We start from the raw sequence: 27,058 nt of genomic DNA on the forward strand, positions 1-27,058 counted from the left end.
TAGTATATCTATTACTGTTTTATAAAAATGTGATACATCACACTTACATATACACTGAAACAAAAACGAGGGTAAAAACCCTTCAAATGTCATTTTTTGCCTAGACATTCGTATAGCCGAGGTAAATGAAAAATTGGTTTTCAATAGATTTTTTGCAATTTCGTGAGTATATTTCGAGGATATACCCCAAGGCGTTTAGTATATTATGTGTTAGCAAAATAATTAACCTTACAAGTTTATTTATTTGTGATATTCAGAGAAATATTATAAAAAAATGTCCCGATAAAGTGAAGCGATGATAAACAAATTTATTTAAGAAAAATGACTTCTGTAAACACTCAAACGTAAGCTAGATTAAAAGTTTTGAAAATATGGCACAGAATTATTGTTAGAAATGTTCAAATTATTGCATTAAATGTCATGAAAAAAATAAGTATATTGGTTTTTGGTTGGTTAAACCTTAAAATGGGATTGTTAAAAGCTAAAATAAATAGTTCTGCGTTGAAATAAAGACGTGCCCTAATGCCTGTGGAGTTTACCTGTTTGATACTAGCATTACCAAATGAGTTAGAAGACTTCTAAGTGAAAGCACTGCAAGAAGTGTTAGAATTTTTGTACACTGTTTATTTAAAAGCAGATGGTCATAAGTACAAAAATGCAAGATATGGTCAAACAGTTGGCTTATTCCATTCAATCTGAAGAAATATTATATAAATGAGTCTTAGTTTTGAACCACATTCATTTTTAACATGATTTATTTGAAAAGAACGTCTAAATTATGAAACAAGTAGTTCATGCTAGAAATTTGAATACTTTTGGTGTCGTTTCTCGAAATGTGAGCCGTCCAATGTATGCTATTTCAACCAGAGTACAGTCTACAAGATATTGGGAGCTATTAGAAGACGTAATAGTAGTAAACGCTGTGATTTATGCAAGTGAAACCATCACATTTTATCAAAACAATAATTGAATACGTCATTTTTTATGGTTTGCGTTATTTTTCTCTGTAAAAAACCTTGTTTTTCGTATTATTTTCAACCTGCACTCGTCATGAAACTTTCAATAGATTCTTTTGAAACACTTCCGATAAAAATAACTACATCAAATCTCAATTTGGAAACATTTACAATATTATGACATATTTATATGAGATGCATGTAAAATTAATATGGCAACACTGCCGAAAACGATCAAATTCATGATTTACAAGCCGATCTATAATGCAGGTCACCAAACAAAATGATTTTGTTGTATATTTTTCGAAATTGTTAGTTTTTGTTATTATGAAGTTCTAAAAATTGTACAATTCGGCTAAACGAATGTCTAGGCAAAAAATGACATTTGAAGGCCCAAGTAGCACCTGCAACTAAAATGGAAATGATCATCGTTGCAAACATGTTGCAACTGAGTTTTCATGAAACAAACAAAATTAAAACCTATTAAAATCCTGTTGGTAATGCCAAACTGAGGTGTAACAGTTTTATAACATCTAGCAAAATGAAAGCAAACGTCATCTTTAGTCGAAACATGCGAAACCAATTTGTAACTGAAGTATAATCTGATTGTTTCAACGAATCTTAGTTACAACCGTTTACAAACCAAATCGACCAAAACATTGATTCTGATTGTTATAAACATGTTGCACCTGGAACTTATTTAGAACATAGCGAGCAATTTTGACAGGAGCTCCAAAACGTGCGGCAAAATGTTTTTGTGATCACGAAAAATAAAAAATGCAGTATAAAAAACCAAAATGTTTCAAAAATAACGAAATCATGTACAAATAAAATGTAACCTTTTCTTCATAAATTTATCGACATATTCCAAATTTTATAAAATTAAAGTAGTAAAATAGAAAAAAATCTAATTGGAAGTGTAATATTGACCAAATAAAAATCTGCCTCATTTTCGCAGTACTGAACGACTGGTACCTACCAGTGGGAAGATTTGAATATATGAGGTTTTGAGAAATCTAACGTAACGTACAAAAATATTAGGAGTTTCCCACGAAAAAAATTACAATGGGTTTACATTTTTTACAAAAAACGTGAAATTTTCGGTACGTAATAAATGGACAGCCTCTTGTCGACGTAAATGGAAGGTACACGTCCAAGTGTCTGCTTTTTTTGGTTATTTATGTCCTACACGGAAAATTCAAACTACCTTATTTTTGGTCGATTTTACCCTAATATGAGTATATTAAATTGATTAGTTACCCAAAATTAGGTTGTTTTTCCTCTCTCCCCCACAGATGTTGTCGTAAATAAACGGAGATGCGTCTATCCAACGGGGGTCCTTGAGGCCAATATGCCAATTTTGGGTAAATGTAGATTTACCCAAATTTGGGTTGAATGTAGGCGGTCTTGGGTTGAATTTACCTATTCTTGAGTGTATTTTTAGTTGGAGCGGAGGTAAAGGCTATTTACCTTGCGTGAGTTTAATCGATTCACTCAAATGTTGACTTATTGGGTCAAACTATAGGATTGCGTCAAAAAAAATCCAAATTTGGTAGTTTGGCGGTTCCGTGTACCACGTGCAGCATTGTTCAGCAAATAGTATCTTTCTGAATTCTAAAATTAATTTTCAACATTTTATGGGTGCATTAAATAAGCTGCTGAAATGAACTCCGTCAAAGCAATATGGCGAGTTAATTTTTACCACAAATGCCTAAATTTTCACTCGCAAAATGAGAGGTAGACTGAGGCGCGTTGAGAATACGGAGCTAAAATGCGTAACTTACCGATAAATCTGGAACGGCACACAAATTGACTTTCTCGGTCAGCCTTATTTGCGGTATATTTATGCACACAATTTGAATGAAACTGTTGATGCATAATAACTGGCAGTGACGAATGTGGTAACTAGCTGACTAGTTGTCGAATCGGTCACCATTTTTTAAGTCGACTATAAGTTGTATCTTGGTTATAATTCGATTGCGTATTAAAACCGTTTATATTACGAATGGATGTTTTATATTGGCTCCACCTCTTGCGCTTTTTTGGTTGCAATTTAGTCGTTAATAAGACGATTGGTTCAAATGGCATAACTTTCAATATAGTTGCATACAAATTACAGGAACTTATTAATGTTCAAGTGTGTTGCTTGGGGGGTGTTTACCCTTGTTTTTATTTTAGTGTATATGTAAGTGTGATATATCACATTTTTTAAAACAGTACTAGATATACTATCACTACGATAAAAAAGTTTTTTCATAAAATCTTTTGTATGAGTTTCCTGATAATTTTTTGAAATTTTTTTGGCCTCGGCTAAACGAATGTCTATCACTGTATTGCATTAAATTTGTGCAATATCTGTGTCTCACTACCATAGTTTTGATAAACTCTTATCAGATAATATGCTTGGAGACCTGTACCTACATCAGATATATCAAGATTAAATGCCATAGAAGGCCATTGAAAATGCGTGTCTGAAATAGTCATTTGCACACCGTTAAGAACAACGCAATATTACCACAATATTCCGTCAATATGGCATTTAAGTTCTCTAAAACAGGTGACACCGTCTACAGTACGACATTCCCCGGAATAGTGAAACGTGATTCCATCTTTGTTCTGGCAAATGATTATGGCAAAGTTCCTATCACGATTCCTAACTGGAAACCTGAAGCATGCTTCTGGGATGCAAGGTATTTGCGCCTTGAATTTATTTCACCTTAGATTTATCATCATGATGTACAAGAAAATCACTTTCCAGATTCCAATCAGTTTCTCAATCGATCAAAGACCTGGAGGTTAGGACGGATGATGTTTGGCTGGCGGCGTATCCGAAAAGTGGCATCACCTGGTGTCAGGAAATGATCTGGCTCGTTTGCAATGATTTGCAGTATGGAAAAGCTGCCACACTCAATGTTGACTCAAGATGGAGTTATTTGGAGTAAATAAGAAAAGTGGCGAGTGGATTGCACTAGTGGATGATATAATACTATTTTCTTTTGATAGTTTATGCACAAAAAAGAAACACGAGGGACCTTTACCAATGGACTTCGCACCGTCACCACGTTTCGTCAAGAGCCATCTACCAGTGGCACTACTTCCGGATCAGATATGGACCGTTCGGCCGAAGATGGTTTACATTAGAAGAAATCCAAAATCAGTAGCAGTGTCGTGCTTTCATCATTACGCTTCAATCTATGGTTGCACGGCAACAAAAGAACAATTTATGCAAGCTTTTCTCAAGGATCAGGTGTTGTCTTCACCATATCATCGGCACGTTATTGAATACTACCACTTGGACTACCCGAATATGTTGCATCTTTGCTACGAGGATATGAAAAGGGTGCTAAAGACTCAATATTTTTGGTACATTGTACCGTATTCATAGGCTTATTTTTCATTCATTCACTTCAGGACCTTAAGAGTACTCTACGCCGAGTGTGTTCGTTCTTCAACAAGTCATACTCGGAAGATCAATTAGAAACACTAGCGAAGCATCTTTCGTTCGAGTCGTTGAAAAACAACAAAGCGGTAAATTTTTCGGATGTTACTCAACGAACACTGTTGGAGTCGAACCGTACCGATAAATTGGCAGATCCTAATTACAAGTTCATGAGACAGGGAGAAGTGGAAGGCTGGAAGAAGGAGTTGGATCAGGAAACTATAGGAAAGTTCGATGAGTGGACGAAAAGCAAGGTGATGGATCCAGACGATATGAAACTGTTTGCATGAAACTACTTTCATGGTGGAATAAGCGAACTTAAATACCAAGCAATATTTTTTCAGTTGTGGCTAACAATAAAATATTCTCTATTCTCATGCAAAGTCCTATGAAGTTTTGATTCTGAAAATCTCTCGCTAGAGATTGCAGGTGGCAGAGATGTAGGGTTATTTAGAATAAAAAAAAATTGATCGAGAAATTCTCAGAATATTTGCCAAGAAAATTTTAGGATCTCTGTCATGAGTTTCGTGTGGCTTCGTGATCGTGCGGCTAGTGTCACCAAGCATTTAGAAAAAAAAACCCTAATTAATCCACCTAGCGGTGATGGTGCCTTTCTCGTGCTTTAAAATATCCTTTCAACAAAACTCGAGCGACATGTAGATGACATTGACATACATACAAAATGAAAACTGCTTGCTAAATCTACTCAATACGGATACATTTTATATTGGCATAACATCCAATATTCAGAAAATATAAGACAACGATCCAAAACTCAAACCAAACAAGTGTCATGAAGCCGCAAAATTTTGAAACGTCATTTTAGATTTTCCGGTCATCATTTTATGACTCCGGATATCTACCCCAACTAAACTAACCGCCATATTGAACATTGAGACACCATCTTGGATGTTCTGGTATTCGTTTTTGGACTCTGCACCTAAAATTACATAAAATAGTCGCCGTATTGAATTTTGGCATGTCGTTTATGATTTTCTGGTTACCAGTTTTGGACGAAGACCGGTATTCTTCCCCATTCAAACTATAGTCATATAGACCTTGTGAAACAGTGCACAGCTTGGGTTTTCTGATTACAAATTTTGAATTCTGGACATATTTTCATACAAAATATGCCCATAATGCAAGAATTAAAAATCCTATAAAATAGGCACTAACTTGAATACTGGGCCATTATCTTGGACTTTGGACCGCTATTTTGGATACTCTGGTGGACTCCAAACAAATTTCTCATACCAAATACACTTATCTTCTCTATATATATCTATATATATATATATATATATATATATATATATATATATATATATATAAATGCAGTGGCATACGTGGGACCGCGCATAACTTGCGAAGGGAAGGTCCGATTTTGATCGTCTTTGTTTTGTTCCGGTAGTTTTCACCCAAGGAAGGTTTATGAGGCAAAAAACATGAAAAAAATGAGAGTTTTTGAAAATTGATCTTCCATACACTTTGTGACCGGGGACTTGGTCTTGGAAGGTCTTGGATAGAAACTTGAAACGTCAAAAAACGCAGTAGGCAAGACAAAGTTTGCCGGGTACAGCTAGTTTTACATAGTTTTAGAGCTCAAAATTCCTTAAAACAGCCACCATCTTCTGTTGACGCGATCAAAGTCTTATTTTTCCATTCAACGTTGACCCATCCTGCTATAAATTTACACCTTAGGAATCTGAAATGGTACGATTTGATGAGATCGCTTTAGTTTTGTCTATATTTTGTTCTCATATATGAGAACTTAGACCTATTCGTCACTATTGTTCATACCTAATGTTTATCAGGCCATTAAACAAAGCCACGATTTAATTTTTCACATGAACGTTGGTTCTGCTACACAACAGCTAGTCTCTAATGTGATCTAAGGCTATTTTCTTGCTAACCGTTCATTAGATTATCAAAAAATATGCGATGTGATGTGTCGTATGTGTGGGTTTGGTACATTTTTATACTTGGTAATTTCCGGTGGGATAGCCGGATCTGATTCCATGAGTCATGGACCATGACACTACCGGTTGTCCCAATTATGGTCTGAGAATATTTTATTGCTATTTATTCACCTTTACCTAATCACAGTGCACACTGGGCCAGGAACAGACATTAGCAAGACAAAACCTCTAGCGCATTGGGGCTACGTCCTATCAAGTTGGTGTCTTCGGCAAAGTTGTTGGGTTTTACCTGCGCCTCAAATTGCGCTTGGAATTTAGTTCGTAAAACCGCCGCATAGGTAGCGCTGCAGTGCTAACTTCTTTATTTCACATCCTAGAGCTTTGGCGTCTTCGGCAAAGTTGTAGAACAGGCAAAAATATGAAAAGTTGTCGAAGACACCAAAACTCTAGCTCTTGAAACAACAAAGTTACATTGAATATTATAAACGAACGACTTAAATTTGCGCTTTTATGTCATTCTCTTGTTTATCACCCTACATGTTGCCATGGTAACAGAAAACAATATATTCGCAGAAGTCGAACAAGGCCGTATATGAAATTTGAAATTCTTGCAACAATCATGCGTTTTGAGGAATAATATATACATTTTTCTATGTATGTATTACTAGTAGAAATTCCTGTTTTAATGTACCTATATGAATGTTATATCGCTAGCTGTCGATGTGCACCTTCCTGATTTTGCCCAAATTAAACGCATTTTTCGTAGGTGAATTCACTTATAGTATCTTTTATAGTTTTATATTATTCGTTTTAACATCAAATCAGAAACAATGTGGACAGCTGAATGGAACTGAAAGATTTATCTGATAAATGTTGACAAATTATCAATTCACGGATTTTGTAAGTTGTCACGATAGCAAAATAAAGGTAAATTAGTTAAATTCACTAATATATTTATTATATTGAGTATAATTAAAGTAAACAGCCATTAGCATGTGGGATATTGTGGGATTTCGATGAAGTAGGTAAAATTTTATGTGAAAATCAAAATCAATTGCCCCGATAGTTTTATGTTTCAAAAGATAATCATGAAATCTCTCAGCAAACGCATTACGATATAATAATGAGGGTGTAAAGTTGGGACTCATATAAGACGTTGCCATCCACTTTAGGCATCGTACACAAATAACGTAACGCTATAGGGGGAGGGGGGGAGTCTAGCTCAGCGTTACGAACCATACAAAATATTTTTGGTTTTCATACAAAAAGCGTTACATGAGGGAGGGGGGGAGTCTGAAATCGCTGATTTAAGCGTTACGTAATTTGTGTACCATGCCTTACGCCAACCACAATATCTCAGTTAACTTGTATCCGACTCAGTTTATTTTTTGAATTCGAGTAGGCTCAAATTAGGCTCCTCTTTCGATTTGTCAAATACTGAAAATAAACTTATTTGGATGCACGACAACCTGGAATTCGCGGTGGGCGTAAAGTGAGTGGCAACGTCTTGTAGGAGTCCCGACTGTTTAAAAAGATTCAAGAAGTGGAATTATTCACCTACGGAACTTACGTTTCATTCAGACAAAATCAGGTGCAGATTACTGTATATCACTCATATACACTAAAACAGGAAATTCTAATAGTAATACCTAGTCAAATGTATGTATTATTGCTCAAAACGCATGATTGTTGCAAGAGTGAAATACAAATTCAAATGTACGATCTTGTTCGACTACTGCGATTATTGTTTTCTGTTGTCATAGCAACATGTAGGGTGATAAACAAGAGAATGACATAGAAGCGCAAATTTAAGTCGTTCGTTTATAATATTCAATGTAACTTTGTTATTTCAAGAGCTAGAGTTTTGGTGTCTTCGACAACTTTTCATATTTTTGCCTGTTCTACAACTTTGCCAAAGACGCAAAATCGCTAGGATGTGAAATAAAGAAGTTAGCACCGCAGCGCCACCTATGCGGCGGTTTTACGAACTAAATTCCAAGCGCAATTTGAGGCGCAGATAAAACCCAACAACTTTGCCGAAGACACCAACTTGATTAGACGTATCCCCAATGTGCTAGAGGTTTTGTCTTGCTAATGTCTGTTCCTGGCCCAGTGTGCAGTGATTTGATATATCGCATGAATGGGTTTACTTCACTTTTACTTCTATCCACTTTCGAAGCCACAGCTGAACCCGCAACACTACCGGGAATCTAATGTGGTCTGACCCTATTTTTCCATCAGCTTGTCGATAAGTCGGGATCAGTCTTCGTTCTACTGCTCGTGTTGTGTGTAGGTAAGAGGTAACGATAGCGCACGAATGTAACAAAACCGACTGACACCCGACTGCGGCAACGAAATGAAGGTAGTAAAAAGTGTCGAATGTTTACAAGACTGGTCGTGATTTGATGTACCGCATCCATGGGTTTGGTTAAATTTTACATTTTACTACCCGGATCTGATTCCGGGTAACTACCGGCTGAACCAAATATGGTCTAACATTATTGTCTTGTTTACTGCTCATCGGTTAATCAAAAACGCTGCAAATTGAAGGTGTCACATGCAGGGTTTGACAATTTCGACGGGACTCTCTGAACCAATTCCGGACCACTACCAGTGACGTAAGGCTATTTTCTAGCTAACTGTTCATCAGGTTATCGCAAAAGCCACGATTTGATGTGTCACATGCCTGGATTTGGTTCACTTTTACATTTGGCCTCTTCCGGCCATTCAAAACCGATTCCGAAACACTTGCTGACCGTTCATTAGGTACAGTCAGGTCTTTTTTTACGCGGTTTTCATTTACGCGGCCGCGTAAATGAAAACTCCATACAAAAAAAATTTCATCGTCTTATTTTTGCATGATTCGTCGAGAAATGGTGAGACTTTTTTTACGCGGTTTTTCGAATTTTGAACTGAGTTTTTTTTTTACGCGGTACGTATCCCCCGCGTAAAAAAAACCTGACTGTAATCTAAAAAGCCGCTATTTGATGTGACGCATGTACGGGTTTGTTTCTCTTTCAGATTTAACCACTTCGGCGGGAACCCCGGAACGGGTTCCGGAACACTACTGGTTCAGATATGGTCTGAGATGTTTTTCCTGCTCATTGTCCATCAGGTCATCGAAAATGCCGTGGTTTCATGTGTCGCATGTATGGGTTTGGTTCAATTGTATATTTGGCCACTTCCAGCGGGACGCCAAGAACCGGTTCCAGAACACTACCGGTTCAGGTATGGTCTGAGATCATTTTCCTGCTCATTATCCATCAGGTCATCGAAAATGCCGTGGTTTGATGTGCCGCATGCATGGGTTTGGTTCAATTGTATATTTGGCCACTTCCAGCGGGACGCCTAGAACCAGTTTCGGAACACTACCGGTTCAGGTATGGTCTGAGATGATTTTCCTGCTCATTATCCATCAGGTCATCGAAAATGCCGTGGTTTGATGTGCCGCATGCATGGGTTTGGTTCAATTGTATATTTGGCCACTTCCAGCGGGACGCCTAGAACCGGTTTCGGAACACTACCGGTTCAGATATGATCTGAGACTATTTTTCTGCTTACCGCTCATCAGGTTATCGAAAATGCCGTGGTTTGATGTGTCGCATGCATGGGTTTAGTTCACTTGTATATTTGGCCACTTCCAGCGGGACGACTAGAACCGGTTCCGGAACATTACCGGTTCAGATATGGTCTGAGATGATTTTCCTGCTCATTGTCCATCAGGTCATCGAAAATGCCGTGGTTTGATGTGTCGCTTGCATGGGTTTGGTACAATTGTATATTTGGCCACTTACAGCGGGACGCCCAGAACCGGTTCGGGAACACTACCGGTTCAGATATGGTCTGAGACTATTTTCCTGCTTACCGCTCATCAGGTTATCGAAAATGCCGTGGTTTGATGTGTCTCATGCATGGGTTTGGTTCACTTTGATATTTGCCACTTCCGGCGGGACACCCAGAACCGGTTCCGGAACACTACCGGTTCAGATATGGTCTTAGACTATTTTTCTGCTTACCGCTCATCAGGTTATCGAAAATGCCGTGGTTTGATGTGTCGCATGCATAGGTTTGATGCATTTTCATATCTGGTCTAGTATCTGGTCCCTTCCTGGGGTACCGTTCCGGAACACCTAAATGGCCATATCTCCGGAACGGCTGAACCGATCGGAACCATTTTCAATAGGAAACAATGGGACCAGATTCCGCGTCGAATGAACCGTCGGTCATTGAAATCGGATGAGGTTTACTGCCAAAAAGTGATGTGAGTTTTTTTGTACACACACATACACACACACACATACACACACACACACATACACACACACAGACATCACCTCAATTCGTCGAGCTGAGTCGATTGGTATATAAGACTTGACCCCTCCGGAGGCTCTATCAAATTTTCGTTTCTGGAGTGAACATATAGCCTTTCGGTACACCTTGGTGTACGAGAAAGGCAAAAAGATCCCGCAGCCGAGATTCTCCTCTTCAAAAGACTCACAGAATATCCACCGAGATATATCTCGGCCAAAAGATTTCAAGAAGGTTCTCAGAATCTCAGTCTCATGAGATTCCAATAGCATTTGGCAAGTTTGGCTAAGACATCGATTTTTGTGAATCGATTCGAATCGGACCAGAAAAATCGACTCACCGATTTAATCGAATGCTTTGAATCGATGTTTTCACATCGATTCGATATTATGAAATGTTGCAAAACCATAAAATGATCCGTTTGCAGCATGGAGTGCAAGTTAGAGTATTTGTCGAAATAAATTTAATATCAAAAATTGAGATTGCTCATCAAACCGTCTCTGGAGAAATTCCTGGATGAATGTGTGGAGAAAACCCTAAAGAAATTCCTGGAGGTATTCCTGCAGGAATACCTGAAGGAAACCCTGAAGGATTCCCTGTAGGAATTCCAGGAGAACTTCCTGGAGGAGTCACTGGAGAAATTCTTGGATGAATACCTAGAGCATATTCTGGAAGAAATCTCGAAGGAATTCCTGGATGAACTCCTGGAGGGTTCCCTAGAGGAAATCTGAGAGAAATCCCTGGAGAAGAAACATCTTAAGGGATTCCTGAAGGAATCCTTTGAAAAATTTCTGGAGAAATTCTTGGAAGAACTTCTGGGGACTTTTTGGAAGCATCGCTGGAGGAATCCTTTAACACTCCCACTGCAATGCTATAAATCACTTACACTAAATCCTTTTTTTACACGACTTTTTTACGCGATTTTATTTTGCACGATTTTTTTTACGCGATTTTCTTGAAGTTACGCGACTTTTTTTTACGCGATTTTGGTTATTTGCGGAGGGCAAATCGCGTAAAAAAAGATTTCCCTTTGATTTTGTTTACGCGATTTCACGAAGTTACGCGAACTTTTTTTACACGATCTTTTTTTGCGCGGACGCATCCATCGCGTAAAAAAAGGATTAAGTGTACACCAACTGCCATGCCTCAAAACAGTGGGAACGATATTTTTCAACTGCTAATATCTCAGCCGTTTTTCATCCGATTTACAAAATTTTTAAAGCTATGAATTTTCTCAGCCTTCTAGATGAATATAAAATTTTCAAACTATGGATTTGACCAAAGTTCTATTTTTGAGTACTCAAAAACTCGGAGCAAGTACCTTAAAAAATAATATTTTTCTGGAGCCATTCCGAATGTAAAGTAGTTTCCACGCATATTTTAATGTTGAATTACCCATATTAATAAAGCAAAATTATTGCAAAGAAATATATGGAGATACTCAATATTTAGGACTATAAAATCTTCACAAAATTACGTATAATACAGAAAATTTGTATATTTGGTTTGAACTTTGTATTCATCGCGACAACCCCTGTGTTTTATTGCTTGAAAACAATCACGTGCACATAAGAAAGTTTTTCCAAACGATTGTGAAAAGTGTGAATCTTAGAAACTACAAAATTTTCATAAAATCACGTATAATACAGGAAATGAGTATTTTCAGTTTGAACTTAACGTTCATCGCGACAATCCCTATGTTATATTGCTTGAAAACAACCACGTGTATATAAAAATACATTTACAGATAAATGGGGACAAGTGTGAATCATAAAAACTACAAAATCTTCACAAAATTACGTATAATACAGAAAATTTGTATATTCGGTTTGAACTTTACATTCATCGCGACAACCCCTGTGTTTTATTGCTTGAAAACAATCACGTGTACATGAGAAAACTTTCTCCGAACGATTGTGAAAAGTGTTTATCTTAGGAACTACAACATTTTCACAAAATCACGTATAATACAGAAAATTTGTATTTTCAGTTTGAACTTCACGTCCATCGCGACAACCCTTGTGTTTATTGCTTGAAAACAATCACGTGCACATGAGAATGCTTTTTCCAAACGATTGTGAAAAGTGTGAATCTTAGAAACTACAAAATTTTCATAAAATCACGTATAATACAGGAAATTAGTATTTTCAGTTTGAACTTTACGTTCATAGCGACAATCCCATGTTATATTGCTTGAAAACAATCACGTGTACATAAGAATACATTTACAGATAAATGGGGACAAGTGTGAATCATAAAAACTACAAAATCTTCACAAAACTACGTATAATATGAAAAAATGTATATTCGGTTTGAACTTTACATTCATCGCGACAACACCTGTGTTTTATTGCTTGAAAACAATCATGTGTACATGAAAAAACTTTCTCCGAACGATTGTGAAAAGTGTGTATCTATGTGTGTATAATACAGAAAATTTGTATTTTCAGTTTGAACTTCACGTCCATCGCGACAACCCTTGTGTTTATTGCTTGAAAACAATCACGTGCACATAGGAAAACTTTTTCAAAGCATTTGTGACAAGTGTGAACCATCATAACTACAAAATCTTCAAAAAATTAGGTATAATACAGAAATTTTGTATATTCGGTTCGAACTTTACATTTATCGTGACAATCCTTGTGTTATATTGTTTCAAAGCAATCACGTGTACATAGGAATAAATGTAGAGCACTGGGAACAAGGATTCCTTCATATTTTTTTCTAGGCATTCCTACAGAAATTGTTTCATGAATTGTTGAGAAAACTTTCCTGAGATTTCCTAAGTTATTCCTCGGACCTGGTGTGATGGAACTGTTTAGGGATTCCCTTTGGAATTCCTTGGGATTCTTCAGGAATTCCTCTAGGTATTTCTTCAGGAACTGCTATAGAATTCCACCAGAAATTTCCCTAGGAATTCCAATAGGATTTTTTCCAGGAATTCTTCAAGGGATTCCTCCAAGGGTTTTTCTAGATACTCCTACAGGAATTCCTCCAAATATTTCTCCAGGAATTTATTCAAGAGTTCCTCCAAGAATTCCACTACGAATTCTCCTCGGTATTCTTCCAGGAATTTATTCAGGGGTTTTCCAGGGATTCCAACTTGGATTCATGAAGAAATTTTTCCAGCATTCTTTTCAGCGATTCCTTCAGGAATCCCTCCAGATATTCCTCCAGGAATTCATACAGGGATTCCTCAAGGATAGGATTTCATCCCGGAATTTCTGTAGGGTCTCCTAGAAATTACCTAAAAAAATTTCTTCATTGATTCCTCCAGAAAATTAACCAGAAATTGATCTAGAAATTCCTCCATAAATTCTGTCATTCAAGAATTTCTCCAGAAAATCCTTCAGGGATTCCTTCAAAAATTCTTCCAAGATTATCTCTAGGAATACCCTTTGGAATTTTTCCAGGGATTTCTTCAGGAATTCTTCCAGATTTTACTCCAGCAATTGCTGCAGCGATTCGCTCAGGAATTCTGCAATGAGAATTCATCCAGGAAATTCTACGGGGATTTCTGCACGAACTTCTCCAAGGATTCCTCCAGGGATTTTTCAAAATTCCTCCAGAAATTCTGCTAGAAATTCCTCCAGGAACTTTTCAAGATTTTTACAAATTTTTACCAAAAAAATCTCCCAGAGTCCCTCTAGAGATTCCTCCAGAAATTCATCCAATAATTGTTTCAATGATTCCTCCAGGTAATCTTCCAGGTATTTTTCCAGAAATTCTCACAGAAATATCTCCAGGAATTCCTCTAGGATTTAGTCCAGGAGAATTGCTCCAGGAACTCCTGCAGGAAAATCTCCAGGAAATGCCCCAGGAATTTCTTCAGGAGTTGATAGGTACAAAAATTTCTCGTGGTATTCTTCAGAAATTATGTCAGCAATTTCTCCACGAATTTCTCCAGAAAATCCTTCAGGAATTTGTACCAAAATTCTTGCAGGAAATTCTCCAGGAATACCTTAAGGATTTTTTAGGGAATCCTTCAGGCATTTCTCCAGGAATTACTCCAAATATTGTTTCAAGAATTGTTTCAATGGTTCCTCTTGGGATTTCTCCATGAATTTCTCCATGAATTTCTCCAGGGCGTTTTTCAAGAATTCCTCCAGGAAATCCTTCGAAGATTCCTCCAAGAAATACTTCAAAGATTCATCCAGGAAATCGTTCAGAAATTCCTCTAAGAATCTTCTAGGGATTTCTTCAGAAATCCTTTCAGGATTTTTTCCAGGGATACTTTCAGGAATTCCTCTAGAAACTCCTCTAGGAGTTGCTTCAGGAATTCCTCCTGGGATTTCTCACAAATTTCTCGAAGGATTCCACTAGGCATTAGTTCAGTAATTCCTTCGAAAATTTCTCCAGGAATCCCTTCAGAAATTCCTCTAGAAAATCCTTCAATTTATTAATAAATTCAATTTATTAATAAATTCAATAGGAATTTCTCAAGGGATTTTTTTTCAGAAAAATAAATTTTCCAGAATTCCTTCAAAGATTCCTCCAACACTTCTCACAGGAATACTTCTAGGAATTCTTGGAGCATTCCTTCAGGATTTTATCAAGGAATTTCTCCACGAACTCCTCCGGGAATAACTCCAGGTATTTCTTCACGAATTCTTCCAGGAAATGCTCCTGGACATCTTGCAGATTTCAGATTTTTCCAGAGATTCTTCCGGGAAATTCTTCGAAAATTCATCCAGGAAATCCTCCAGAAATTCCTCTAAGGATTCTTCCAGGAAATCCTTCTGAAATTTCTCAAGGGATTTTTCTAGAAATTTCTCCAGAAATTCCTTCCAGAATTCCTCTGGATATTTCACCAGGAGTTACTCCAAGAGCTCCATCAGGTATTTATCCAGGAATTGCTACTGGGTCTCATCCAAGAATTCCTCAGCGGGTTACGCCAGGAATTCATTTAAAAGTTGCTCCATGCATTCCTTCAGGATTCTCTCTAGAGATTTTTTCAAGAATTGCTTCAGACATTCCTCCAGGAATTCCTTCACGGATTACTCCAAGAATTGCTTCAGAGGTTCCTCCAGTAATTCCTCCAAGACTTTCTCTAGGAATTCCTTAAGAGATGTCTTCAAAAACTTTTCTAGGGATCCCTCCCATAATTGTTTCAGGATTTTTTTTAAGAAATTACTCCAAGGAACCCTCATGAAATTTATATAGGATTTCTTCTAGGAATTCCTCAAGAGATTTCTTCACAAATTTCTCGAAGGACTCCTCCCAGAGTTTATCCAATAATTCCTCTTGATATAGTTTTAGATAATACTCCAGGGATTCCTTCGGAAATTCTTACGGCATTTTTCCTGGAAGTCTTCCAGGGATTGCTCGTGGAATTCTACAAGTGATATCTTCAGAAATTCCCCTCAGGTTCTTTTCAAAAATGTAGTAAGAAGTTCCTTCAGAAATTTCAGAAATTCTTCAGTCATCTTTTGCAGGGATGTTCCCACGAATTTCTCCAGGATTATTTAATATTTTTTTTTTATTATTTCAACAATTTCTGGAGGAATTTATGTAGCGAATAGTATTGGAAGATAATTTAATAAAGATGCATACAAGAACCAGGAAATTATCCAAGGATTCTTTCAGTAATCCCTCCAGCAGTTTCTTCAGAAGGTAACTCAGCGATTCCATTAGTATTTTTTTCAATAAGCGAGACTATTAGTCCTCCAGGGAATCTTCCAAGCAACACACATGCCACAAAAAAGTCACGGCAGGGCAGGTTTTAGATTATGCAGAAGTCACAGTGACTTACTATAAACATCTAGATACTTACATGCTAAAAGTGCTTCCATACATTTCTCCAGGGAATCCTTCAGGAATTCACCCAGGAAAGACTCTTTAGGAATTCTCCCATGAATTCATCCCGAAATTTCTCTCAAAAATGCAGCAGGAATTCCTCCAGGAAATTCTTCTCAAATTCTTCCAAACATTTTTCTTTGAATAAACTCTAGGATTTTTTAAATTCTTCTAAGGATCCTTCTGGAAATACGTTCATTGACATTTCTGTAGGATTATGCTCTGACATTAGTGCATGCAGTATATGGGTACATAATACCACCTTTAGAGAGATTCCAGCAAGGATGTACTCGGAACAATGAAGGTTATTTCAAAATAATTATACAAAGAGGATGCCGCTACGAACGTTGTGTTTTTACCAAAAATAAAACAAAATCTGTATTTTACGTAATTTTGTGTAGATATTGTAGTTCTAATAGTTCCTCATTCTCACAATCATTCTGAGAATGTATTCTTATGTACTTGTTTATTTTCATGCAAAAAAGCAATAAGGTTGTCACGATCAATGCTGAGCTCGAACTCAAAATACATTTATCTAGCATTATTCCAGTGGTTTTCAACCAGGGGGGAATTCCCCCATAGGGGGGAATTTCGTTCTTTCATGCAGGGAATTGCCAATTCAAGAATATCATCTTATGATTTTATCTAAAGAACGAGAAAACAATTTTCAACATTGAAAATTTTTAGTGTATCGTGAATCATCGTCGTCAAAATGTAAGTGTACACTCTCAGAAAAATCATGTAAATTTAAGTTCACTTGAATGCACATATAAGGAGCGGCCCGTTTGACACTAATTTACGTCTTCTATCACAAATAAAGTCGAGCTATCAATCGCTAGAGCTGAAGCGAGAGATAAAACATGTGTAAGTAAAACCCTGTATTTCACGTAATTTTTTGAAGATTTTGTAGTTTTCAAAAATCATACTTATCATGCGCATGTGATTGTTAAAAAAAAATAATACACAGGGGTTGTCGCGATGAATGTTGAGTTCCAACCACAAATACAAACTTCCTGTATTATACGTAAAATTGTGAAAACTGTGCAGTTTTTATGATTCATACTTCTCCCTATCGCTGTGGAAATGTATTCTTATCTATGTATGTGATTGTTTTGAAGCAATAAGAGACATGGATTGTTGCGACGGACGTGAAGTGTAAAACTGAAAATACAAATTTCCAGTATTTCACGTAATTTTGTGTTTTTTTTAGTTCCTAAGTTTTACACATTTCACATTCGTTTTGAAAAAGTATTCTTATGCACATGCGATTGTTCTCAAGCAATAAAACACAGGGGTTGTTACGGCAAATGTGAAGTTCGAACCGAATATACTTATTTTCTGTATTATACGTAAATTTGTGAGGATTTTGTATTTTTTACGATTCACACTTCTCACTTTCGCGTTGAAAAGTATTCCTATGTACACGTGATTGTTTTCAAGCAATAAAACACTAGGGTTGTCGCGATGAATACAAAGTTCAAATCGAATATACAAATTTCCTGTATTATACGTGATTTTGTGAAAATGTTGTAGTTCCTCAGATACACACTATTCACAATCGTTCGGAAAAAGTTTTTCATGAACACGTGATTTTTTTCAAGCAATAAAATACAGGGGTTGTCGCGATGAATACAAAGTTCAAATCGAATGTACAAATTTTCTGTATTATACGTAATTTTGTGAAGATTTTGTAGTTTTTTATGATTCACACTTGTCCCCATTTATCTGTTTATCTATTCTTATGTACACGTGATTGTTTTCAAGCAATATAACATGGGGATTGTCGCGATGAACGTAAAGTTCAAACTGAAAATACGAATTTCTTGTATTTTACGTGATTTTATGAAAATTTTGTAGTTTCTGAGATTCATACTTTTCACAATCGTTTGGAAAAAGATTTCTCATGTGCACGTGATTGGTTTCAAGCAATAAAACACAGCGGTTGTCGCAATGAATACAAAGTTCAAATCGAATATACAAATTTTCTGTATTATACGTAATTTTGTGAAGATTTTCTACTCTTAAATAATGAGTATCTCCATATATTTCTTTGCAATAATTTTGCTTTATTAATATGGGCAATTCAACATTAAAATATGCGTGGAAACTACTTTACATTCGGAATGGCTCCAGAAAAACAGCATTTTTAAGGTACTTGCTCCGAGTTTTTGAGTACTCAAAAATAGAACTTTGGTCAAATCCATAATTTGAAAATTTTATACTCATCTAGAAGGCTGGGAAAATTCATAGCTTTAAAAATTTTGCAAATCGGATGTAAAACGGCTGAGTTATATCAAGTCGAAATTATCGTTCCCACTGTTTGGGAGGCATGGCAGTGGGAGTGTTAAGCAATTTCTGGAGGAACCTCAGAAGGAATTCCTGGAGGATCTTCTAGGACAAATTCCTGGCGAAATCTCAAGTGGAACTCCTGGAGAAATCCCCGGAGGGATTCTTGAAGAAATCCCTGAATGAATCCCTGGAGGTATCTCTGAAGGAATTCTGGGAGGAATCCCTGGAGAAATTTCAGAAGAAATTCTTAAAGGAATTCCCCGAGAACTATTTCTGGAGGAATTCTTGAAGGAATTTCTGGAGGAATCGTCTAAGAAATTTCTGGAGGAATGACTGGGAGAATCCTAAGAGGAATCCCTGGAGAAATTTACGAAGAAATTCCTGGATGAGTTTCCAGGGGAATTCCTGGAGGAAACCCTGGAAGAAATCCCGGAGAAATCCCAGGAAAAAATCCTAGAGGAATTCCTGAATAAATTCCAGGAGGTTTTCCTGGGGAAATTCCTGGAGGAATTGCTGTAGGAATTTCCGAAGGAATTCCTGGATCAATTCGTGGAGGAATTCCTGGAGAAATCCCTGGGGCAATCCCTGGAGAAATTCTTGATGGAATTCCCGGAAAAGTCCCTGGAGAAATGCCTGGATGAAATCCTGGAGGAATACCTAGAGGAATGCCTGGAAGAACACATGGAATAATTCCTGGATAAATTCCGGGAGGAATTCCTGGGGGAATTTCTGAAGGAATCCGAAGGAGTGCCTTGAGGAACCCCTGGAGAAATTCTGGAGACATGCCTGTAGGAATTCTCCAAAAGAAAGATCTCCAGAGAAATTCCTTGAGAAATCTCTAGAGGAATTCCTTTGGGAATCCCTGTTTAGGCCTCTCCCCTTTTTCAAAAATGTTCGCTGATTCTCAAGTACATCCCCATTTTTTGATTGGCATCTTAGAAGTAGAAACTGGTCAAAATTTCAGCCAAATCCATTGAGAGGTGCATCAAATCAATTTAGTGTTTTTCGACTATTTTCGAACTTCAAAAAACCAGCACAAATTGAACACACAAGATTCCTCCAGGAATTCCTCCTAAAAGTGCTCCAGTAGCACTTCAAGGAAATCTTTTAGGGTCTCACCATGCAATGTATAGTATGGTGAAACTTTCAGGAAGAATTCCTGGAGGAATCTCTAGAGGAATTCCTTGAGGTATCACAAGAGTAATACCTGTAGAAATCTCTGGAGGAGGAATTCCTAGAGGAATCTCTAGATAAATTGCTATAGGAATTCCCAGACGAATCCTAAGAACTTTTAGAGGAATCCATGCTGGAATTCCCAGAAGAATCATGGAGGAATTTCTGAGAAGAGTGACGAATTAGCCTAAGTTAAAATACACGTAAATAAAAATAAAAAAAATGCTGGAGGAATCCCTTGTGGAATTCTTGGACGAATCCCAGGAAGAATTCCTGAAGAAATCCATTTATTATATTTTGTGGTGTACTCATTGAACCATATTTTCAATACTACTAAACATTTCCAAAATTTCTTCAAGTTGGAGGAATACCTGCAGAAATATCTTAAAGGATCTCTGGAGAAATTCCTGAAGGAAAACTCGAAAACAGCACTCGAACCATCACGGGAGGAATCTTTGGTCAAATTCCAGGTCAAATTCCCGAAGAAATGTCTGGTGGAATCCCTAGATGAATTCTTAAAGGAATCTCTGGAGGAATTCAAGATGGAATCACAGAATTAGGCTCTCCATGCCTTATGGGTGTATTTGGTATGAAGAAGATATTCGGAGTCCAAAACTGGCAACTAGAATATCCAAGATGGCGGCCCAACAGCTAAGGTGGTGGTGATCGCTTCATAGAGTTTCTTTAGAAAGATAATTAGATAACTGTTGAGCCGCATAGCCGTGCAGTTAGGGACATCATGTTTCTAATCGCACTATGCTATGGGGTGAAGTTTCGATTCCCGTTTTGGAGATGAAGCTTTTCATAAGAATAGTTTCTTCTTAATTTTCATTCATTCTGTACAGCCTCTGGCTGAAGACGGTGTCCGTGTCTTTATATGTCCCAACTAAATCAACAACAACAAAATGTGTCACTATTTAAAAAGTTCATGCCTGCAATTCCTGCCAATATGAAGGCTTTCACCGGTAAATAAAATGCAACAATAAAGCTAGAAAATACTCCCACTGCCCATTCCTTGGGACCGTAGGTACGATTCCTCGAGTCTGGCGGGGAGCAAAAGTTCAAGAGCCTGGTCGGCAGCGCCTAGTTTAAGGCAATTATTCGGCAAACTTTGTCCATTCGATATAGTTTCTCAATTGTTCTACTGTTTCGTTCGTTCTCCAGAATAGAGCACGTTAGGTGGTTTCATTCGGCAAGGCGTCGAAAGCATAAGGCAAAAAGTTTTCCGTTGTTTGTTAGCTTTATAATAAGTTTTCAAAGTGTTTGACTGGACTGGAGATAAGTTGTATAGTGTATATCGTGTTTAGGAGAATTGCCTCAATAAAGGGAAATTTAAAGTTTTCTGTGGAATTGTGGTGCTGTGAATGACATCGCTCCCCAGCGATGAAGTGTATCATTTGGCCCTAAAGGATTGCCAGGAATGACCTGGCAGTTTTAACAAGTTGGGAAAACCGGATGGCAGCAGAACGCATTTTCTTTCGTTTCGTATTCCCTTCGGGTGGCGTAAGGGTTGAAATTATAATCCGACTAATTAATTTTGCATCATCGGCCTGAAGAAATGGTTGGGCCACGACGAGCCCATGTACCTAGAAGAAGCGGGTGGTGCAATATTGATTTCACTTTCCTGGCTCCAGTTTCACTTTTATATACAATCCGGGCTTAAGCGACTTACCTGGTGGTGAGGTGTTCATGAGGGTGTTTTGCTATAACCCCTCCCCGACCGGCGATGGATTCTATTCACAGCCAAAGGAGGTGTTGAGGAAAAAAGGCAAAAGATCAGATCGCCATTAGCCAGCCCCCGCGATAGCCTTAGAAGAAGAGGTGGAGCCGGGCAAAATGTGGGAAAAAGTGAGCAAAAACTTCACCGTTCTCATTTACATTTAATTTATATTTTGCTCGCTCTTTCCCTGCCCTCTGGAAGTTTGGTTTTGTGTATGTACAGGTGGAACCGAATTCTGGGAGCAAAAACTGGGACGAAATATATTTACAACAGTCATTGGGTGCGGTATTTGGTTGGGTGGAAATTTTCTCAAAATCACGTCAGGGGCTGTCCATAAACTGCGTTCGGGGTATATTCAACCCTTATTTCATACTTTTTTAGATTTTTAATTTTGTGGTTGACTTCTCATGTATGAAAATACACGTGGTTTATGGACGCCCCACACAATCAGGGTGCTCTTATGGAGGAAAACGGGGTGGGAGTGGGAAAATAGGGTGATTAGGATAATGGGTGCAGATAAGAAAGTAAAAAGCAGTAATTATTTTTATGTACACAAATTTTATACACACTTTAATCGTTTTCTAAAGATTTATCTTGGCAGTAGAATACGGTGTACGGAGAAAATGGCAGCTCGATTTACAGTTTCATAAATTGGATGACTTTCTCGCGTTCCCGTGGTCTACTGCCGCGTGGTTGACCTTAGACGTTGGATTAACCCTTATCGCAATTTAAGGCGGTGTAGTCATTATTTAAAAATAAAACAATTATGGATGGATGGTCTAGGTTGGTAATAAAACACTCGAACAAAAAGTTTGGAAGAATAAAGAACAAAAAAACGATAAAAAATCTGCTATATGATAAATGGGTGAAACTTACAGTTCGAGAAACTAACGGGTGGCGGAAGGCTTGCACCATTTATATGTGTTCAATTTTGCGAAATAATGTACGAAAATGAAGACAACTTTGAACTTCAGTGAGTTTCATGTGCAATTTGATATGAAAAATGGAATAATTTACAGCGCTTTTATGGTGGTTCATTCTGGTGATATGTGTGCGCAGTATAAGTTGCAGTGATAGGGTAAATTTGGTTTCAAAGTAGAATTTTCCAGCGCTAGACATGAAGTAAGATGAAATGATGCAAGTTTCCAAAATTGTTTCTAAACTGTAAGCCACATGAGTTTGTTTGAGTATTATAAATATTTACACGCAAGTTCACCATAAATCTCATCTTAAAAGTATCGTGGAAGTAGTTTTCTGGTTTCTCTGGAAAGTAAAGCAAGTACAGAATACAGAAGTTGTTTACACAGGTAAATAAATATGGCGTCACACGGGTTTCTGTACACAAGAAAAGAAAAAAAAACTACTTTTAAAGAAATTTGGAAAATGAAAGGCGAAAAGAAATACAGCACTCAAAAGAAGAGTCTTCAACCTGGTTCAGCTGTGCGTGTGTATGTGTGCGATGGTACCTATGATATAGCATCCTGCGCGCTCTCCTTCCGAGCATCGATTTTTCTAGCTAAGAATTAATTTACTTACAAAACAAAACACTATAAATTAAAACAAAAATCTCTGTCTATAAAAGTCCAAACAAAACACTGTCGGTATGTTTGTATGGTAATTGTGGTTGTGGAGTATTCTCGGTATCTCTCTCTTTCTCTTTCGTTCGACTAACCCTAGGTAAGAATCGTACTTTAGAAAAAATATAAAATAAAATAGTTTCTCGCATCTATCTTTCTCTCTCTGTGTCTAAACGAAATGGGTTGAATTTTTTGAATTCGTGATTTTCATCCTGGATTCGCCATCGAGGGGGATCGATAAACTTAACATTTTTCCTAGATATGACATTTTCGACTAGTGTACTTTCTCTTTGTCGTCTTCTTCTTCTCGGGCAGTAGCGATTAGTCGAAAAGGTTCTCTGTGGTACGCGAGTGTATTAATAAGAATTTCACGCGCGCACGATTTTAGCTATAGATTCGGATTAGTCGTTCGACGGTTTACTGAATTGGCGGTAAGTGGTCGCCACAGGTCGGGAAGTTCGGCGGTACCGGTGGCAGATCCCCGAGCGTACCGACCTGGAGAATCAGGTTCATGCCTATCACGATGTGGAACAGGAAGTGACAATGGAACAGCCAGAAGCCTGAAAAATGGAGGGGAAGTCGCGGTTAATGGTATGTTTAATAAATTATTTTTATAATTTTATAGAGGCTTTACTACCGGGTTGTTTGAAAACCCTCATGATTCATAAAGGAATAGTTCCTTCAGGGCTCCAAGAGGAATACAAGTGCATGTTCCTTCAGAGCGCAGAGTTTCTGCAGAGATTTCTTCAAGAGTTTCATAAGTGATTCTTCCTGTTTTTTTTTTATCAGAGATTTATCCAGGAGTTCTTTAAGGGATTCATTCAAAGCAAGTTCAATCAGGGATTCTGCTAGTATTAGTTACTTTCTTCAGGGGAAGTTACTTGAAGATTTTTTCCAGAAAGAGTTTTTTCTCCAGGGAGTTGAGCAGGAGATCCTTCCAAGTTCCCTCCAACAGTCCCTTTATTCCACCATCCAAACATTATTCTGTGAATTTTTCAAGACTTTCTTCAGACATTCATCTAGGAGGAGCTCTTTCAAAGGAATTCTTTCAAGAGGTGTTGCTTCGGGGATTTCTCCAGGATGACAAACTACCAAGATGAATTTCTTTAGACATTGCTCCAGGAGCAGTCGTTCATTGGGTTTTTCCAGGATTTCTTAGGCAGATACATCTTTCGGAAATTACTCAAAGAGTTTTTTTTCTGTAATTCTTCCACGAGTATCATCGGAGGGGATTTCTCCAGGAGTTCTATAAGGGATTCAGTGAGTATCATTAGTGATTCCTCTAAGAATCAGGGAGAGTTTTTCCAGGATTTCCCTTAGGAATTTTTCTCCAAAAAGTTGTTTCAGGAGGAGTTCCTTCAGAGATTTCTCCAGGAGGAGTTTTCTTCCTAAATTTTCCAGGAAGAATTCCTGTAGAGATCATTCCAGGAGCAGTTTCTCATGGGATTCCTTCTTAGATTTCTTTGGCGTTTACTTCAGGGATTCCTCTAGGAACTTCCTAAGATATTTCTGCAGGAGTTTTATCAGAGATTCCTCTAAAATTTTCAACAGAGATTGCGGGATTTGAACTCCAGGAGTTCCATAAACGATCTATCAAAAGCGAATTCCATCAGTAATTCCACCAGGCGTAGTTACTTCTTACAGGGGGAGTTACTTCAAGCTGTTTTTTTTCTAAAGAAAGAGATCCTTCAAAGATTCCTACAAAAGTTCATTTAGGGAACCTTCCAGAAATTCTATCATAGATTTTTCCAAACTTCCTTCAGGGATTCATCCAGGAGGAGTTTCCTCAAAGGCTCTTCCAAAAAGAATCACTTCAGAGATTGCTCCAAGAGGAGTTCCTCAAGGTTTTTTTTTCGTGGATTTTTGTATCAGATACTTTAAGGGTCCCTTCAGAAACTTCTTCAGAGGTTTCTTGAAGAGGTTCATCACTGATTCTTCCAGATGTTTCATCAGGGATTGCTACAGAAGTAGTAACTTTTTTCAGAGGGAGTTTCTTCAGGTTTTTTTTTCATAAAAAGCTCTTAAGGGAGCATCCATTAAGTACGTCTCGCTAAAATTGGGAATTTTCGACCATCCCTTCCTCTTCGTACGGGGTTTTCCTATTTCTAATACAAGGTTTGTCGCACCTTCATAAACTTCTCCTCTCCCCTAGGACTGTGACGTACTTCCTCTAAGAGTTTCTTTCCTCAGCAAAAGTTTTTTTAGCGTTTTTCAAGACTTTCTTGGAAGACTCATGCAAGAGAAATTCTTTCGGGAAATGTTTCTTCAGGGAATTCAGTGGAATTTTCTTCGAAGAAGAATTCTTAGAGAAAAAGATAATAAGGCGAGTATCATTAGTGATTCCTCTAAAACTCAGTGAAAGTTTCTATAGGAATTTCATTAGATAGTTTTCTCCAAGTAGTTCTTTCAGGAGGAGTTCCTTCAGAGATTTCTCCACGAGGAGTTTTTTTCCTAGATTTTTAAAAAGGATTCCTTCTCAGATTTCATTGGTATTTACTTCAGGGATTCCTGTAGGAATTCCCTCAGAAATTTCTTCAGGAGTTTTATCAGAGATTCTTCCAAGATTTTCAACAAGTATTACGCGAATTTTCTCGGATTTCTTTGCAGATACTTCAGCAAGGAATTCCTATAGAGATTGTACCTGGAGTATTTTCATCAGGGATAACGGTAGAAGTAGGTATTCCTACAGGGGGAGTTTCTTCAGAATTTTTATCTAGAAAGAATTTCTTTAGGGAACTCTTCAACAATTCTTTCAAGGAGAAGTTCCTTTCAGAGATCGCTTCAGAAAGAATTCCTCATGGGATTCTCCCTGTAATTTTAAAGGACTTCTTTCTTAGAGTTTTCTTCACGATTTTTTTTTGTCAGCGATTCTTCCAAGATTTTCATCAAAGATTGCTCCAGGAGAAGTTTCAAAAAGGATTCTTTTGGAGGGAGTTCCGCCAGGAATTTCACTTGGGGGAGTTCTATAAGGGATTCCAAACAGGGGAATTTCATCAGGGATACCTCCAAGAGTTCCATCAAGGAACTCCCTAGGACTTGTTTTAGGAGTTTTTTGAAAAACTTTTCAGAAGTTTTTTATTAATTGCATCCCTTTTTGAGATGTCGTCTAGAAATTCCTCAAAATATGAAATATGAAATAATTCCTTCATGATTGCATTAAGGTCAGGTCTAAACTAATTATTTCAATCGTTAATCTAAAAACTACCGGAGTAACCATTGGAGGAACTTCTGGAAACATTTCTGGAGTACCTTTTGAAAGAAACTCCCGGAGGAAATCTTCAAGGAACTGCTTAAAAATTCTGAAGAAACTTCAATATAACATTAACTGAAGCCTAAGATGATATGTTCTCGAATTCCTTGGGAAGTTTCTCAGAGAATTCTCTCAAGCATTTTCCTGGAAATCCTTTCAGATGTAAAAATAGTACTGTATGAACTTCTTGTGGAATTACTTTATGGATTATTCCGAGAATACCTCAAAACTTTCAAAAATTTCTCAAGAAATAGCTTCAATAATCTTACTTGAAGTTCTAGAGGTTTCATCAGAAATTCTTATAAGAATTCCTTTAGGGATGGCTGCAGGGTTTCGCCCAGGAATTAGCTTTGAAAGATTTTTTTTTAGATATTGATCCGGGAGTTGCTTTAGAAATTTCTCTTTCCACGAAAATCATCAAAATGTAATGCAGCATTTTTTCAAAAAAATCTCACAGAATTAAGTTAAGAAACTCTTTTAGTATTCAACTTAATCTATTTCTTGTCCGAAGGTTTTCTTTCGTTTCGTTTTAGTTAAGAACAGGCGTAATAAGTACAACGGATATTTTCTGGCAAACCACCTTAATCGAATCATTTTTTCACCTACAGCAAATTATTGCTCCTTTCCTCAA

General features: G+C 37.4%; 2 protein-coding genes across 4 annotated transcripts in view; one reads left to right on the forward strand and one right to left on the reverse strand.

Moving 5' to 3' along the window:
- LOC109425701 (uncharacterized) overlaps positions 1 to 27,058 on the reverse strand; it is a 499,193-nt gene that overhangs the window by 43,049 nt on the left and 429,086 nt on the right. The window contains exon 9 of one of the 3 annotated variants that reach the window (XM_062853000.1): positions 22,139 to 23,737. The exons of the other annotated variants lie outside the window; for them this stretch is intronic. Coding sequence (XP_062708984.1) covers positions 23,595 to 23,737 — 143 coding nt within the window. The 3' untranslated portion in view covers positions 22,139 to 23,594. Of the gene's footprint in view, positions 1 to 22,138; positions 23,738 to 27,058 lie in introns of those variants that run through there. 3 annotated transcript variants of the gene reach the window in all.
- Positions 3,171 to 4,796, forward strand: LOC109422774 (luciferin sulfotransferase). The gene is made up of 4 exons (XM_019697657.3): positions 3,171 to 3,646; positions 3,715 to 3,894; positions 3,960 to 4,296; positions 4,368 to 4,796. The coding sequence occupies exons 1-4, from the start codon at positions 3,489 to 3,491 to the stop codon at positions 4,683 to 4,685; spliced, it is 993 nt and encodes a 330-aa protein (XP_019553202.3). The 5' UTR covers positions 3,171 to 3,488; the 3' UTR covers positions 4,686 to 4,796.

Source organism: Aedes albopictus, chromosome 2 (genome assembly GCF_035046485.1).
Source record: "Aedes albopictus strain Foshan chromosome 2, AalbF5, whole genome shotgun sequence".
NCBI classification, from domain to species: Eukaryota; Metazoa; Arthropoda; class Insecta; order Diptera; family Culicidae; genus Aedes; species Aedes albopictus.

Bases quoted from the DNA above. Each gene is read 5' to 3' on its own strand.
- LOC109422774 (XM_019697657.3), top strand. From the start codon at position 3,489: ATGGCATTTAAGTTCTCTAAAACAGGTGACACCGTCTACAGTACGACA. The intron at 3,895-3,959 runs GTAAATAAGAAA...TTCTTTTGATAG, and splicing joins TCAAGATGGAGTTATTTGGA to TTTATGCACAAAAAAGAAAC. The intron at 4,297-4,367 runs GTGCTAAAGACT...CATTCACTTCAG, and splicing joins GCTACGAGGATATGAAAAGG to GACCTTAAGAGTACTCTACG.